Below are 16476 nucleotides of genomic sequence, written 5' to 3'. Positions count from 1 at the left end.
AGGGTGCTGGGTGAGATGGCTTTTAATGTGGCTGTTATAGCATTTTTACAATAAGGGTGACTAATGCTTACATCGTGTCTGAATTCTCAGCTGGAACTGGGTGGGAGTGACAAGGAGAGATGGTAGAATAGAGACTGGCCATTATTATGACCTTGGGTGAGTCCCTGTCCCATTTTGGGCCTCCGAGTATCCACGGTAAAAATAGGTGAGTTGGGCAAGTTGGGGTCAGCCAGAGGGGATTGGGTTCTATTACCTCCAATGGCCCCTGATTTGAGGCTGCCGAGCAGACAGCGCTTCAGAACACAGCTCCCGCTGTCCCCACCACCTCCACCCAGCTGGTCCTTCCACCAGCTATGCAGTATTTCCTAACCAGATGACCTTCAGATTCAAGATTAAATTGTATTGAATCCCATAGTAAGCAAATGATTCCTTTTCCAGTTCTTCATTCCTGAGGATTGCAAGTCTTATTGTCAGGCTTCTCTACTTTTAACGTCTTAGACTTTTTAACACGGGGAGAGCTGACTTAGGTTTGGATAGCAGGCTAGTGAATGACACAGTCGTTCTGAAGGACTCATCTGTTTATGTGGATAAATCAACTTATTGAAGTAACATTGGTTTGAGATATAGGAAACCGGGAGAATTTCAAGGTTTAAATAAACTTACTTAGGTTTACATACGAAGCTGACTAAAAAAATATTTGTTAAATAACTGTATATGCATAAGGACTTCCCCGATGGCTTAGCAGGTGAAGAATCCACCTGTGACACAAGAGACACAAGAGATGCTGGTTCAATCCCTGGGTCAGAAAGTTCCCATGAAGAAGGAAATGACAACCCACTCCAGTGTTTTTGCCTGAAAAATCCCACGGACAGAGGAGTCCAGCTGCCTATAGTCCAAAGGATCAAAAAGGGTCAGACACAACTGAGTGACTAAGCACAAGGATGAGTCATATCACATCCTTGTACACTTAAAACTCTGATTTTCCATTTCCTCTGGATTAATTCCAAGTCCATACTGATGTTTTTCTTGACACCACCAACCTTTCCATCTCCAACTCCCCCTCCCTCTGTAATCTCCTCCATTGTGTCGACCTCACTTCTGCCTCAGGGCCTTTGCACCTGCCATGCCCTCTGCCTGCAATGTCCTGCTCCCTGATCTCGGCAAGGCCGGCTCATCTCATCAGTCAGGTCTCTGCTCACAGGCTCTCAGAGGCCTGTCCTAAATCTCCATTTCAATCTCTCTATCTGCCTTCCTTGGTTCTACTTCCCTTGTAGCACATTTTCCTCTCCGAAATGATACTATTTTTTAAATGTTTCGGGGGAGTTGGCCCCAAGGCATGTGGGATCTTAGCTCCCTGATCAGGAATCGAACCTGCACCCCCTGCGTCGGAAGGCAAAGTCTTAACCACTGGACTTCCAGGGAAGTCCCAATACTAATTTTTAAATGTGTTTACTATTTGTCTATTTTCTCCACTAGCATATAAGCTCCTTAAAGTCTGGTGCTTTGTCCCACATCCTCAGTGGCTGAAAACAGTGCCCACTCATAATAGGAGCTCCACAAATGAACAGCAGGAAGCTGTAAAGGTGAAGGGAGGGTGGTCAGGGAGCAAGGGGGAGTCCACAGGGCGCCACAAGGAGGCAGGCAAGATGGCGGCCATCAGAGGCTCAGCCTGAGGGCCCTACACAGGGCCCGTCAGCACCAGCCTTCAGGACACTGAGCCAACTGGTTCCCACCCACTGAGCCAGCAGAGAAAGCCATGTCAGCAGTTATACCTGTAAAAGAATGAAGGCTTTACAACATCACCATCAAGACACTATCATGACAATAACTGATTCAGACTGGAATCAGTCATAATATTACTGTGAGTGGGTAAAGATTTGAAGAGGACCAAAATATTCTCAGAGAATCTGTCCATGACAGACATATTCATTACAAAGGAGATGAGTGACTTTACCTAGCAGACAACACCTTAATCCAAGCAACCCAAATGAGACCACTGGTAATGGGATGAGCTTATACCGCGTCCGAGAAGGACTCGGCTTCACTTCTGTGACACTCCTGACAAAATAAGAACAACTAATCATGAGGGACCTTCAGACAAGCCCTGACGAAGAACATTTTATAGAATAACTAGCCTGGACTCTTCAAAATGATCGATACCATAAAAGAGAAAGAAAATCTGAGCAACTGCTCCAGAAAATCAGGAGAGTGAAACACAATACACTCCATAGAATTTTCTTTTGCCTCTAAGGCAAATTGTTTTGGAAAAATCTGAGAAAGTTCTGTAGATTATTTTTGTAGTGATGTTAATCACCTGATTTAGATACAGGCACTGTGGTTACATAAGAGAATGCTCCTATTTTTTTTTTTTAGGACATGTAGACATATTTAAGAGAAAGGGCCATTATATCTACAACTTGCTCTCAAGTGGTTTAAGAAAAATGTGGTAGAAAAATAGAGAAAATGATAAAAAAAATATTAACCAGTCAGGGAGTCTGAGTAAAGAGCACAAGGAAAATCTTTGTATTATTTTTGCAGATTCGCAGGAAGTCTAAAATTGCGCTGAAATAATTTTTTTTTAAAAAAACCTAAAATGCTAAGCTAGAAAGAAGGCGAGGAGTTGAGGAGCCATTGAAACGGTGGAGGCAAAGTGGCTGTAGGAAACTAGCTCCTCACCTCACGAGGCTGACGTCTCAGAGACCAGGGTCAGCTGTGCTCACCTCAGACCACGTCGGCCCACAGTGCTCCCCTGACATATCCACATGGAGGTGGGGGAACTGAGGACTCATGTGGGCCCTCTGGATAATATGTGGAAGGGACCCAGGGCAGAGCCTGCTGAGCAAACTTCTCACCCCTGACCGTGACCTTGGGTACCTCACTCCCCACTTTGCAGCTCAATTCCCTCTTCTGACAAATGGGTAGATGTCAATGGCTGGCAGCCCTCTGGGGATGAAGTCTTCCAACTCAGCTTGTTATTGTTGTTCAGTCACTAAGTCATGTTCAACTCTTTGCGACCCCACGGACTGCAGCACGTCAGGCTTCCCTGTCCTTCACCATCTCCCCGAGTTTGCTCAAACTCATGTTCATTGATTTAGTGATGCCATCCAACTATCTCATTCTGATATTTCTAGAATCCCATCTGGAGAGTGCAGCATATCTCTCCAAGAAACTTGGTTCATTTGGCAAGTATGTTTACTTTAGCTGAAAGAAAGACAGATAGGTGGTCTCACTAAGCAGATTGAGGAGTGAACATTCTCCCTGTCCTGGACACACTTTGCCACCTCTGCCCTGACTTCCCCACCCCAGCTCTGCTCCCAGGCACCCCTCCTGGAAGAGATGAACACAACTAGCAAAAACTTATACCGAAGTATAGAGAAAATCTTTCCTGAAGCCCTATTTCGGAAGAGGCAGCTGGTGGGGATGGGTTGGTCAGAGACCAGAAAGCCACTCTGGTCCCAGTTCTGTCAGCAACTATCTGCATGGCTCCAGTTTTCCAAGCATTACTTTGTGCTCCTGCAAGATGGCAGAGCCGTGCGTGGCTTTGCACACAGCTCAGGACACAGTGACTTCACCTCTGTGTTCTCCCTGGCTCAGGGTTCAGTAGGTGACTTTCAAATTGAAAGCAGGGCACTCAGATAGGATCCTCAGGACACCCTGAGAAGCTGTCAGCTCTAAGGAGCCCCTCACTCAGAACCCCGCAGCCCAGGCCCCCAACCCTCGGTGCAGACTCCCTGGGCTGGGCTGGCCCTGCCAGAAGAGTCCAGCTCAGTTCAGGGTCACAGTGGAGTGGTTGGGGTGACCCGGAAACTTAGAGGCTGGAACTTCTGATGTGTTCTGCCATCTCTGACACACAGTGGAGATCCGGGGCATCCCCCTTGCAGGGGAAAAGAAGGGGGTCTCTTTTCCAGCATACTACCCTAATCCAGCATCTCCCAAGGCCCCCACAGCCTCCTCCCCAGCCCATCAGCCCTGCCTCCCTGCCGGGGCTGGCTTCCTGGGGTCTGCCTCAGCTACCATTTTTAGGCAGAGGCAGTTTGGCCACAGGAGTCTACAAAATGGTGGGCGGAAACCCGGGCTTCCCTCCACTGTCCCCGTGAGCTCCCTCCCTGAGGCCCAGCTCCACGCCCTGGCTGTGGGACTCTTTGGGGCCCCAAGGAGCCCTGAGTTTCCCCAGGTACTTCACAGCCAACATCTTATGCAGCCTCATCCCAACCCTGGGCTCCGGAGGTTGCCACTGATCCCACTTTACAACTGGGGAAACCAAGGCTGGGTAGAAGCTCAGCTGGCCAGGAAAGTGGCTTCTGACACATAAGTCCCTTCTAGAGTTTCTTCACCCTCGTTCCATGACAGCCCAGCTGAGGTGAAAACTCTCCAGAGAGTGGGAGACCTTTCCTAGAAAAATTGATGTGGACGGGTTCCCAAACGCTGCCCATCTTCCAGGGCAGGGAAACATTATGGATTTGGAGTCATAAGTCAAGTTAAAGATTTGGCACCAGACTTCCCAGGCAGCACAGTGGATAAGAATCCACCTGCCAATGCAGAAGACACGGGCTCAATCTCTGGTCCAAGAAGATTCCACATGTCTCAGAGCAACTAAGCCCATGCACCCAACTACAGAGCCTGTACACTGCAATTACCAAAGCCCAAGAGCCTAGAGCTTGTGCTCCGCAATAAGAGAGTGCACCACAATGAGAATCCTGCATCCAAGAGTTGCCTCAGCTCACTGCAACTGCAAGAGAAAACCCACATAAAGCAAGAAAGACACCAATGCAGCCAAAAATAAATGAATAAATAGAATTAAAAAAAAAAAAAGATCTGGTACCTAATAGTTAGCTGCGAGCCTTCTTAAAACCAAGGAGCCCCAAATGGGGTTGCTTATGCTAAGCCCCATATCACTAAATCGAGACTTTATGGTTTCACCTAACCAGGGCTAGTTAAGTCATCTGCCTACTAGACCCTGCCATTCCTAAAAGAAAGCAATTTTGTGATAACCAACAAAGACCTACTATATAGCACAGGGAACTATACTCGATTTTTTGTAATAACCTATAAGCATAAATAATCTGAAAAACAGATATATATGCATGTATAACTGAATCACTTTGCTATACACCTAAAACTAACACAATATTGTAAACTCTGCTCAATGTTATGTGACAGCCTAGATGGGAGGGGGGTTTTGGGGAGAAAGGATACATGTATTTGCATGGCTGAGTCCCTTCACTGTTCACCTGAAACTACCACTCATTGTTAATCAGCCATACCCCAATACAAAATTTAAAGTCCGAAAACAAAATAAAAATCCCCTTATATACCTGTCCTTTCTGTCAGAGTGCATGCTGCCAATTCTAACTGCTTTTTGGCCTTTTAAATTTTTACTGCATTAAAAATTGGCCTTTTAGATTTTTACTGCATTTTAATATGCCTCAGTTTATCTTTCAACCGACTATTTGCTGTGCCATCCTGGAAAAGTCACTTCACCTCTCTGAGCCCCTGCTACTTGATCAGTAAAGTGGCGCTCATAATCAGACTTCACAGGGCTGTGAGGAGGGCAAGACAGGTGTATGAATTTACAAAGCACTGCCCGGTTGGCCTGGCGCAGGTAAATGTATGGTCTGTGGGAGTCGTCTCTGTGCCAGTCTCTGTGCCTGGCATGCTCACTGCACCCTCATGACACAGCAGTCTGGGTGAGTCAGCAGTTAGAGAGCCTGGCACCCAGCTCTTCTGGGCTCTGGGGCCCTACCCATCCAACAGGTCTTAGATCTTGCTCTCCAGATTCTGCTCAAATGGTCCTTTTGCCTGAAATGCCTTTTTTTTTTTTCCCTTTAACTTTTTATTTTGAAATTATAGACTCACAAGAAGTTGCCAGAATAGCACAGAGAAATCCCATGCACAGAATAACACAGAAAAATCCAGCTTCCCCGGATGGTGACCCGCTCTATAACTAGAGTAACTCACCAAAACCAGGAAATCGATACCCACACAACACAAGGATCTCACCAGCGTTCGCGGGCAATCATTTTTTTAAAATGTCAAAGAAAATAAACAAAATTTTGTAAAAGTGTCTTTGGGCCTAAGATGTCTTTTGCCATCATATTTTCGTATACAAAGTCTTCTTGTCCCCGTGTCCAGCCCCTCTCTGGCAAGTTCAAGCTCTCCCTGTTCTGATTTCCAGCTCCCGGAAACAGTGCAACCCAGTGATGGAGAACGTGGGTTTTGGAGTTCTAAAACCCGTGTTTTAAACTCAGCATCATGGATTTAAACCCATGGAATTAAGCTCAGCATCAGTCACAGACTGGGACAAAGTACAAAACTTTCTGAGCCTCTGTTTCCCCACCTATTAATATAAAATGGGGGCAAGTACCCCAATGTCAAGGGAGGACAGAATAATCATGGCTGGTGCTTGGAGAATGTAAATCCCCTGCAATGGATGGTGGCTATGACTGTCATCAGATTGCACCTGTATCCCCGGGTGACACTTGTATGTTTTACCACTGTCCCTGTGGCTCAGCTGGTAAAGAATCTTCCTGCAATGTGGGAGACCTGGGTTCGATCATTGGGTTGGGATGATCCCCTGGAGAAGGGAAAGGCTACCCACTCTAGTATTCTGGCCTAGAGAATTCCATGGACTTTGTAGGCCACGGGGTCGCAAAGAGTTGGACACGACTGAGCCACTTTCACTTCAACATTTAACACGTTCAACGTCAAGCCTTCATATCTCAGTGCCAGCTCAGGGCCTGGCACACAGTGAGTGAGTGTGAAGTCACTCAGTCGTGTCCGACTCTTTGTGACCCCATGGACTATAGCCCACCAGGCTCCTCTGTCCTTGAAATTTTTCAGGCAAGAGTACTGGAGTGGGTTGCCACTTCCTTCTCCAGGGGATCTTCCCGACAGATGCTAAATAAATGTGGATAAATGGAGCCCTCTGCCATGCAAGCTCTCCTTTGGCTTATGGTTATCTCTTTGACACGATGTCTCTTTAGCTTCACTTAGATCATCCCTGGCCTGGTGGGCAGGGTACATGTTCAGGAAGTCCATGAAGGCTGGGCCTTGTGGAGGGAGGCAGCTCATTTGCTTCCATCTGTCCCTTGAAAGTCTTTTGGGGGCCCCAGGACCCATCCCTGAGGCCCCTTTGGGCCATCTCTGGACCCAGTATTGAGGCTGCAAGCCTAGGAGAGTACAATATCTGGGGGAGATGCCTCATCCTTGGAGGGCAGCCAGCCGGGAGACAGGCCAAGCTGCCTTTCCCCGCGGAGAGAGCTTAGAGCTGCCGGTCAGAAGACTTCAGCTCAAGCCCTGGCAGGTCTTAGCCACAGACTTTGGACAGGGCTGAGCCTCGCTAAACCTCAGTTTCCTCACCTACACAATGGGGTCTTCATGTGGGTAAACGAGCTTATGGTACAAACGACATTATGTTAACCACTAAATCCTGTACTTACATATATGAGATCTTTGTCCTGGCTGTGTAACATTTATAAATTCACATTTAAGTGGTCACTGACATGGTATTAAATACCACAGGTCTGACCAGAAATGAATACCATTTTTCCATGATGTTTATTTTCACCGTTATTACCATTCAGGTGATTGACAATGGCTTTAAGGCAGCAATATGTAGGGTTTTTGTTTTTTTTTAAGTAAATGTCTTTATACTTTAAAGCATCTATTAAGAATATTAAGCAAATGGTCAGGTAGAATGGCAGCTTTAGTAAACACCTAGATGGGGCAGGAATGTGGACCCCCAGAAAATGCTGCTCTTCTGACGCACCTCGCCCTGACCAGATGTGGGGGTGCCAGTGATGAGAGTAGGATGGAGGGGTTGGAGGACCCTAAGACTGGGGAAAGCGAGGGACCCGGGCATTTCAGCCCCTCCAGAGTCTGCTCAGTGCAGGGCTGGGAATCCAGCATGGGATTTAGTTGTGGTCCATGCAGAGGGATGGTGAAGGCTGCATGCCAGGATGTATGTGTGGTGGTGGGGGGGTGGGGGTGGTTCTTTTCCTCCAGGCCTCTGTCCCAAAGCCTCAAATGGACCACCTGCTTCCTTGTCCCAGGGGGACGGCTTCAGCCTCAGAATCCGACAGCTGGGGTCCCAATTTAATTCTTGAGCGTTTCTGTAAGAAATGAGGCTGACTCAGAGTAGGCTTCAATATATGTGAACTGAATGAGGGATGCTGTGGGTAGTGTTTCTCGCTCATTCTGGATCCCTCTGGGATCGGTTATGTTTGGCTGACTATGCCAGCCCCTGGGAGCTGCCTTGTCTTGCCTTGTTACCACCCTGGTGACAGCCACGTTAACTGTCCCCACCAAGTGCATGACCAGAGAACCAGACTAAGCTAGGAGAAATATGGAGGTGGCTGTCATATATTATTCATAGATCAGTGAGTCTTGCCAGACAGGAAGAATGTGGGAGATTAAAAAATAATAATATTGCTTAATTTAATCCAATCAAGTGGTAAAAGCCCCTGGGTTGGAGGAGATAGAGAGGATTAGGTTTGTGAAACTTGGATTGTGGGTGGAGAGACCAGTCCAGTCAGAGGGCATGAGCTACCACCCCTCAGCAGCACAAGAGAATGCTATCTTCTATTTTGGCAAAACAACAAAAAAGCTGTCCTCATTTCAGTCCACTGATATGGAAACTCCAGCCTGCTTGGGATAAGTCAAGTTACCTGCAGTGGTATGACTCTTTTCTCCTTGGTAAGTGGCTTTTAAGCCCGAGAAGATTAGAATTTAAAATACACAGGTGATGAAAAACACAAAAACCCATAGTATTTGTACCTTTTTGTCAAGTTTAAGTTGGGTCAAGTTCTGCATGTTGGTGTATAAAATCCTGTATTTTAATGTTTAAGAATTTTTGGTCACTAGAGTATCTCATGTTTGTGACTGAGTAATTGACTCCAGTTGAAATTTTAACCTAAAAAATTAAGAGAATTTGGCAAAAAAAAAGAATTTGGCAATGTCTGTAAACATGATCAAACTATTTAAGAGAATTTAATATTCATTTTGTTTATGTTAGTTTTTTAGATCTGTAAGAATTCTTTTAAATTCTTGGTAAGGTTGTGTTTCTTAGAGGTATTTGAGGCATTTATAAGACAATCAAGTACATTGAATTTATGAATGTAGTGTCTGAAAGAAGGCACAGCAACCCATTCCAGTTTTCTTGCCTGGAGAATCCCAAGGATGGAGGAGCCTTCCAGGCTACAGTCCATGGGGTTGCAAGAGTTGGACATAATTGAAGTGACTTACACGCACACAGGCATAAATGCAGTGTAGAATATCTAAGGCAGTGATCTCCAATATAAATGTAATATGAGTTCCATACATCATTTTAAATTTTCTATCAGCCACATTTTTAAAAAGGAATAGGTAAGCTTAATTATAACAGTAGTACTTTTACCTAACATATCTAAAATATTTTCATTTCAATGTGTAATTAATATAAAAGTTATTAATGAGTTATTTCTACATTCTTTCTCTGAACAAATCTCTAAACTCTGCTGTGTATCTTACATTCCTAACACATCTCCCTTTGGACGACCACATTCCAAATGGCACATTGTAGTGGCAGCTAAATTAGACGTCACAGATCTAAGGGAATTAAATCAGCTACATTTGTAAGTGGTATTTATTATTTAAGGAGGCTTACTCTGTTCAACCTGACTTGCTGAAATATTAATCAAAGAGTCCTTGAGAGCCGTTGTTTAAAAGCTACTGGACTTATAAAGAAAATGAAGTCTGTGTATATACAAGACAAGGAAATAATAGATTTTTTAAAAATTTGTTAATTTAAGAAACTATTTTTTAAAGTGACCACATATAGCTATTTCAAGTGCACAGCAGCAGCCCTTGAGGACCTCGCCAAACACAGTCCAGATGGAATTTGAGTCACTGGCTTCGGCTCGGCCCCGGCAGGAATGGCTGGGCTCTTTGTTCCTGCATCTCTCATCTCTCGTAGCATCAGATTTGATGGAGGCCTTAAGGGCTGTCTGTCCAAGCTCCCTGTTCCACAGAAACTGAGGTCCAGAGTTAAGAAGTCCCACTAGAGGTGACTGAGATGCAGGGTGGCAGGGATCCGATGGCCTCCTGACTCCCCCACTCACCCCTCCAAAACTCCCCAGTCAGGGGTTTCTGGCTCCTTCTCTCCACCTCTCCATCCCCCCCCCCCCCCTGGCTGATCTGGAAACTGAGGCAGAACTGGAGGGCAGGTGGACCAATAGGTCCCCAGCTCAGGTCTCTAGGGATCACCAGGGGAGAATTGGGAAACATGTGTCTCTAGACCCTGATCCCTGCCCTGGTCACTCATCAGGACAGACCAAGACCTGCTGAGAGGCCAACCCAGAATCCAGGCCAGCCTGACCAGAGAAACTGCAGTGCAAGGCCCAGGATGGAGCCTGGAGCTGGGACTGCAAAGGGGAGAAGGACAGGGGAGGCCAACCCAACGCCCAAGGGCCATGACCAGGTCCACCACGACACAAGAGAACCAGACTCCACGTGCCACATACCTGGTAAGCCGCCCAGGCCACATGCAGCCATGGGGGCAAAGCCCTGGAACTTCATGGACCTCATCCTCCCAGCTCCCCTTCCTTCCTCCCTCTTCTCCGATGTTTTTCTTTCTTTGCTTTCTCAAGTTCCCTTCTGCATGAGTGCCCCTATTGCCAGGTCATATTTCCAAGAACTAAGATCTATACCACTGGGCACCCTTAGGAGGGTTGAAGGGAGCAGCATTTAATGCCATTTAATCACAGAGCAAGGAAAATATTCCCGCCTAAAGGGCCTTCTCGTTGAGTAGGAAATGGCAACCCACTCCAGTATTCTTGCCTGGGAAGTCCCCCAGACAGAGAAGCCTGGCGGGCTACAGTCCATGGGGTCACGAAGACTGAGCACAAGACAAAAATCACAGTTTGGAGGCAGGATGTCTTTATCACCTCCTCATCTCCCCTTTAACAAAGAGGGCTGGCTTTGGGCTCAAGGGCCGTTACATTGTTTTAACTGTTTGCTAACAAGTGATAAGAACTGGTTTTCACCGCGATATATTTTTACGCTTATCTTTACCTTTTATTTGTGGCAAATGATGTCAGTTTTCCATGTGTAAATTGTGACATAAAGTTTCCTTTCAAAACTGAACTTGTATTAGTAACAAGTGAGTCAACTGAGTATAAATGCAGTTTTGAATACATGAGGTAACTATCCTGAGAGTGGAGTGGGCCAGGCAGAGCCAAGGAGAAGCTTAGGGAACAGGCCCGGGTGCCCCTCCACTCCACCTTCCTCGGCTCTGCCCAGCCCGGCTTCCTACCTCCGTTCAGACACCATGCAAGGCCTGATCCCAGGGCCTGCAGGTCTTTCAGACCCAGAGCTGAAGCCGGCCGCTCATGAGAAACAGAGGATAGAGATGCAGAGTGAGGGGCCCACTCCCGGACCATCTGTCTGTCCAGCTCGGGGGCAGAAAGTGGCAGAGCTCCGGAAGCTCGTGGTAGAGTGAGAACAGGCAAGGCCTCTCTTCCGGCCACTCATATGGTGCCAAAGTCACACCCATACCCACTCCTACAGCTAATCGGATTTTCCTGAAGCAGTCTGAAGTCAGGAAGCTGGAAGCACATGCCTCTAGACAGATGGAGGCAGAGAGAAGAGCCTTCCATAGCTCCCCAGATGCTCCAGGCTTCCTGACGGCACCTTCCACGGTCTCCCTCACATCAAACTGAAAGCACTTAGCATCTCTACTGCCAAGTAGACCCAGACTTCTGGGCCCAGAATTCTGTTTCCATCCCCATCTCCTTACCCTCCAGACATGAGGGCCCAGAGCAGGACCTCTGCCACCTTGAACCCCACCCTCCTCAGGGGGCCAACAAGCATCCGATGAGCACAGCCCAATGCCCAAACCTTTCCGCCATCTCATGCCTGGCCCAGGTCACTCCAGGCGGTGCCTTGGTCCTCATGAGGGCCTCAGGATCAGAAAGGAGCTGGCTCTCCAGAGGTTTTCTGTTCATTTGTGCCCTAAACCAGGAGTCCTCAACCTCCGGGATCTAAATGCCTGATGATCCAAGGTAGAGTTGATGTAATAATAATAGAAATAAAGTGCCCAGTAAATAGAATGTGTTTGAATCATTCTGAAACCATCCCACCCCCACCTTGGTTGGTGGAAAAAAAATGTCTTCCACAAAACTGGTCCCTGGCACCCAACAGGTTGAGGACCACTGCCCTAAACTACCCCCGGTAGAATCACCAGTGACCAACTGTCCCCTACTCTGCTTGGCTTCCCCGAATTTTGTTACAGGACAACTCTACCATGCGCAGTACAAGCCTGGTGAACCCAGAGCCTTAGCTTTGGGGTTGAAAACACAATCATCAGTGAGCCTGCTTCTCTGGAAGGAAAACCATTCCTTCCTGAAAGTTGGCAAGAAATCTTTAGCCTATGGATGGGAGGTGTCTCCTTCCTCAGACACTCAGACATCGATAACAAACTTGCATGCTACCCACATTATCTAACCCTCAGGGATCCTCTTAGCACTGTCCAGGCACAGCCCCAGTCCATCACAGGGGTGCCTGTACCCTCCCTGGGCCCCGAATACTGTTGACACAGCTGGGGACCATCCTCATACCAGACTGTAGTCTTAGCTAGAAGGCTCCAGAAATGTGAGCATGAGAAAACAGCCAGAAAGGGGGCCTGGTGGGCAGGTCCCAGGCCCTCCCACAGGAGCGGCAGGAGGTGAGGAGGGGGCTACCTGAGAGAGCTGCCGTCAGCAATCCAGCAACCACGAAGAAGAGCGCCATGTCTGCCGCCATCTCCGACCGCTATGCGTGCCTGCCGGTGGGAAGCACCATCCCAGGGCCAGGAGGTGGACAGGCCGCTGAGGGCCCCTCGCAGCTGCTCGGCCCCTGGCTGCTCCTGTCTGTAACTCCTTCTCTGCAGGAGACAGCACCCTGTGCACGCATGCGGCCAAGCCCAGCCTGCGAGTGTCTCTCACGCCTCTGTGCTCTACTTGTGGTTTCGGTCTCCAGGAAGCCAGGCTGGTAATATGGGTGAGGAGAGCCCAGCTGCCTCTACTTCAAGGCCACCACGACTGGCTAAACCCTAAGAGTCTCAGAGTGAGACACACACATGCCCCAGGGGCCCAAGGGTCTCCTGAGGAAGAGGGGAGCAGAGCGGGGCAAGCCTTATTTCTGGAGACCTGGTACATAGTAAGTAGACGCTCCATCCATACATGTGCGAAGAGTGAAGGAGCGACCCAGTTCCGTCCTAGTCCATGAGCCCTGGCTCTCATGGAATTGAATCCCACACTTTCCCTTGTTCTCAGGTGCCATGATGAATGGGAAGGAGAGTGTAGCTTTGCATTTTCAAGATGGAGAGACTCCGCCTCTGCTTGAGTATCGTAAACCAGAACAGTCCTGAGAGATGGTTTTCCCCCACCTCCTTCTGCAAGCTGGAGCCACCCCCGGAGATGGCACAGAAGGCTCCAGTCCCCCCATACCGCTGGGTCCCATTTATTCCTCTGTGGGAGGCAGGCGCAGGAGCTGGACCCAGAAGGATGAGCAGGTTTTCAACAGGCAGCCATGTGTGGAGGCCGCTGGGCCTTGAGGAAGGCCAGGAGCTGAGGGGCAGGGGGCTTTGCGGGGGCTGAGGTGGGACGCCCAGGGTTTTTGGGGAAGTGCTGAGTTGTCCAGTTGGGCTGCAGAGAACGCTCCAAAGGAGGCAGGGACCAAGCCCAAGTGTAATTAACTCACCATTGTGCTCCCTAGGGGGTCTACATGCACGCTAAGTCATTTCATTTGTGTCCGACTCTATGTGACTCTATGGACTTTCGCCCACCAGGCTCCTTTGTCAATGGGATTCTTCAAGCAAGAATACTGGAGTGGGGTGCCATGACCTCCTCCAGGGTATCTTTTCAAACCAGGGATTGAACCTGCGTCTCTTGTGTCTCCTGCATTTTCTCCTGCATTTTCAGGCAGGTTCTTTACCACTAGTGTCACCCAGGAAGCCCAGGGGACCTACAGCTAATGCCAAATAAACGTTGTTGAGTCAACGAAGGAACCACTCACTTAATCCGTGCATCCAAACAGAACCCATGAAGAAGTTGAGTCCAAGTCCAGGGGAGTCTGGTTCTCTCCTGACCCTTCCTTGATACGACTCCATCTCAAATTCACGAAGCCTGGCCTGACACTTCCCTCATCCTCACTTGTTTTCATCTCTCTACCCGTGGAACGGGGAGAGGACATCCGAATTTGCAGGTTGTAGAGCCACAGGGAACCCGGTCCCCCGGGTAAACTCTGCCCACCCCACCAGGTGGATGAAGTTCTGGCACCAGCTGAGGCTGCCCTCTTGTGGAAAGTGCTGGTAGTGCATACAGCAGATAACCCTCCCACTTCCATTTTCAGCTCCAATAAGGAACACTTAGCGAGACCCCTTTTGGAGGAAGAGATGAAACCATAACCCTGCCCTCAAAGAGCGGGTAGTTCACAAACAGGTGACCAACCGCGGATCAGGATAGGATGAGCACAGTGGGCGGTCTGCTGATAAGCAGCATCCTGAGAGACATGTTTGTTTGGGCAGGAAAAATGGTTAGGCTTCCCTCTCTATCCATATAGGAGATGGTAAGTGCTGGAAAGTTCTCCTGAAACAAAACCCACACAAAAACATACACAAAAGCTGGATTAAAATATTATAAAGCCGGGGTCCCCAGCCTCTGGGCCACCTCCTGTCAGATCAGTGGCAGCCTTAGATTAGAAATAAAGTGCATAAAAAATGTAATGTGCTCAAATTATCCCGAAACCATTCCCTCTGCCAGATCAATGAAAAATTGTCTTCTACAAAAATGGTCCCTGGTGCCAAAAAGGTTTAGGGATGCGTGCATGCATGCATGCTCAGTCATATCCGACTCTGGGATCCCATGGACTGTAGCCCACCAGGCTTCTCTGTTCATGGGGTTTCCCAAGCAAGAATACTAGAGTAGGTTGCCATTTCCTCCTCCAGGGGATCTTCCAGACCCAGGGATCAAACTCGCATCACCTGCATTGCAGGTGGATGCTTTACTGTTGAGCCACTGGGAAGAAAAGAATTTGGGGGATCACTGTATAAAGCATCTTTAGAAAAGTCTAGCAGAGGTGCCAGGAAATTAAGGTTAATTGTTGGAGTTCAGAAGTGACTAAAAGCACAAATCCAAAGAGATCGCTGAGAGCAGAAGGTTATCTGAGGTACCTGCTGATCCCAAGTGGCCAAGAACTTCAGGTTAAAGGGACAAAACCTAGAGCTTGAGCAAAGAATAAAATAGAATCAGGAAACTCCTGTTCAAGGCAAAACAGTGAACAACACCCACAGTGGATGACCCTGGAGAGAAAAACCTCCGGAAGGGAGCTGGTACAGAATTCGTTCGGCTCAGCCTTGACTTGAGTAGGAGAAAGAAGAACATCAACCCTGAATTTAAAAAAACAGGAGAATTTTAAGAAAGTAGATAGTTGCTCCTTAGGTACTTGGGAGAAACAAATGGGAAAATCCTCTCTGGAGTAACTCAGCTTACTCAGTAACTCAGTAACTCAGGCCTCAAAGAATCCCGATCGAAAAGGTTCACAGGAACAGGAGTACATGTGCAAAAACAAAAAACATAAAATTCAAAACACAGGGGTATTGGTCAGGATTTTTTAGAGAAACAGAACGAGTAGAATATGATTTATTATAAGGATTGCCTCATGTGATTTTGGAGGCTAAGAAGTCCCAAGATCTCAGTTGGCAACTGGAGATTCAGGAGAGCTGGTGATGAACTTCTAGTCTAAGTCTGCAGACCTAAGAACCAACAGAGCTGATGATGTAAGGCCCAGTCTGAGTCCAGGTCCAAAGGCAGGATGAGATCAGTGTCCCAGCTCAAAGAAAGGCAGAGAGAGATACACTCTCTTACTCGGCCCTTCTCTTCCATTTAGACTTTCAGTGGATTGGATGAGGGCCCCCTACATGGGGGACGGCAACCTGCTTCACTCAGTCTACTGATGCAAATGTGAATCTTATCCAGAAACACCCTCACAGACACACCTAGAATAATTTTTAACCAAATATCTGAACATATGGCCCAGGCCAGTTGACACATAAAATTAACCATCACAACAAGGCATTTTAAGTGAGAATTACACATGTCAATAAATAATAAACTTTCAAAAGCTTTGGATATTGGAATTATGGTATACATAATAAAAAATAAGGATATTTCATATGCTTAAAGAAATAAAAATTAGTAATCAATGGTATAAATGAGGAAGGAGACTATTTTATTTTTCTTGTTGTTGCTATTTTTTTTACCTTTCCACCTCTGCTTTGTTGCTAAGCACTTCAGATAGACAGGGACCCCACCTTACCACCAGGCCCTTGGACTGATACAGTCAGGGTCTCTGGCCATGTCACTGATGGTCTTATAGGGAGAAGTAAATCTGGAGGTTTGGACTTCCCCAACAGAACTAGGAGAGAAGGGGCAGAAACCTGGAGAATACTTAGGACCAAAG

The 16476-nt window shown here is 47.5% G+C and overlaps 1 protein-coding gene across 6 annotated transcripts in view; it reads right to left on the bottom strand.

Moving 5' to 3' along the window:
• Positions 1-12996, bottom strand: part of CD6 (CD6 molecule) — a 44532-nt gene extending 31536 nt beyond the window's left edge. For 2 of the 6 annotated variants that reach the window (XM_070457422.1, XM_070457428.1), the window contains exon 1: positions 12717-12991. In XM_070457422.1, coding sequence (XP_070313523.1) covers positions 12717-12777 — 61 coding nt within the window. In that variant the 5' untranslated portion in view covers positions 12778-12991. Of the gene's footprint in view, positions 1-12716 lie in introns of all 6 variants that reach the window. The other 4 variants (XM_070457424.1, XM_070457425.1, XM_070457426.1 and 1 more) reach the window with 3 other exon arrangements.
• Positions 12997-16476: the final 3480 nt, after the last annotated feature.

This window comes from Odocoileus virginianus, chromosome 28, assembly GCF_023699985.2.
Source record: "Odocoileus virginianus isolate 20LAN1187 ecotype Illinois chromosome 28, Ovbor_1.2, whole genome shotgun sequence".
NCBI classification, from domain to species: domain Eukaryota; kingdom Metazoa; phylum Chordata; class Mammalia; order Artiodactyla; family Cervidae; genus Odocoileus; species Odocoileus virginianus.
Note: the sequence above shows the minus strand (reverse complement) of the source record. Positions and strands in the feature narration are given on the sequence as shown.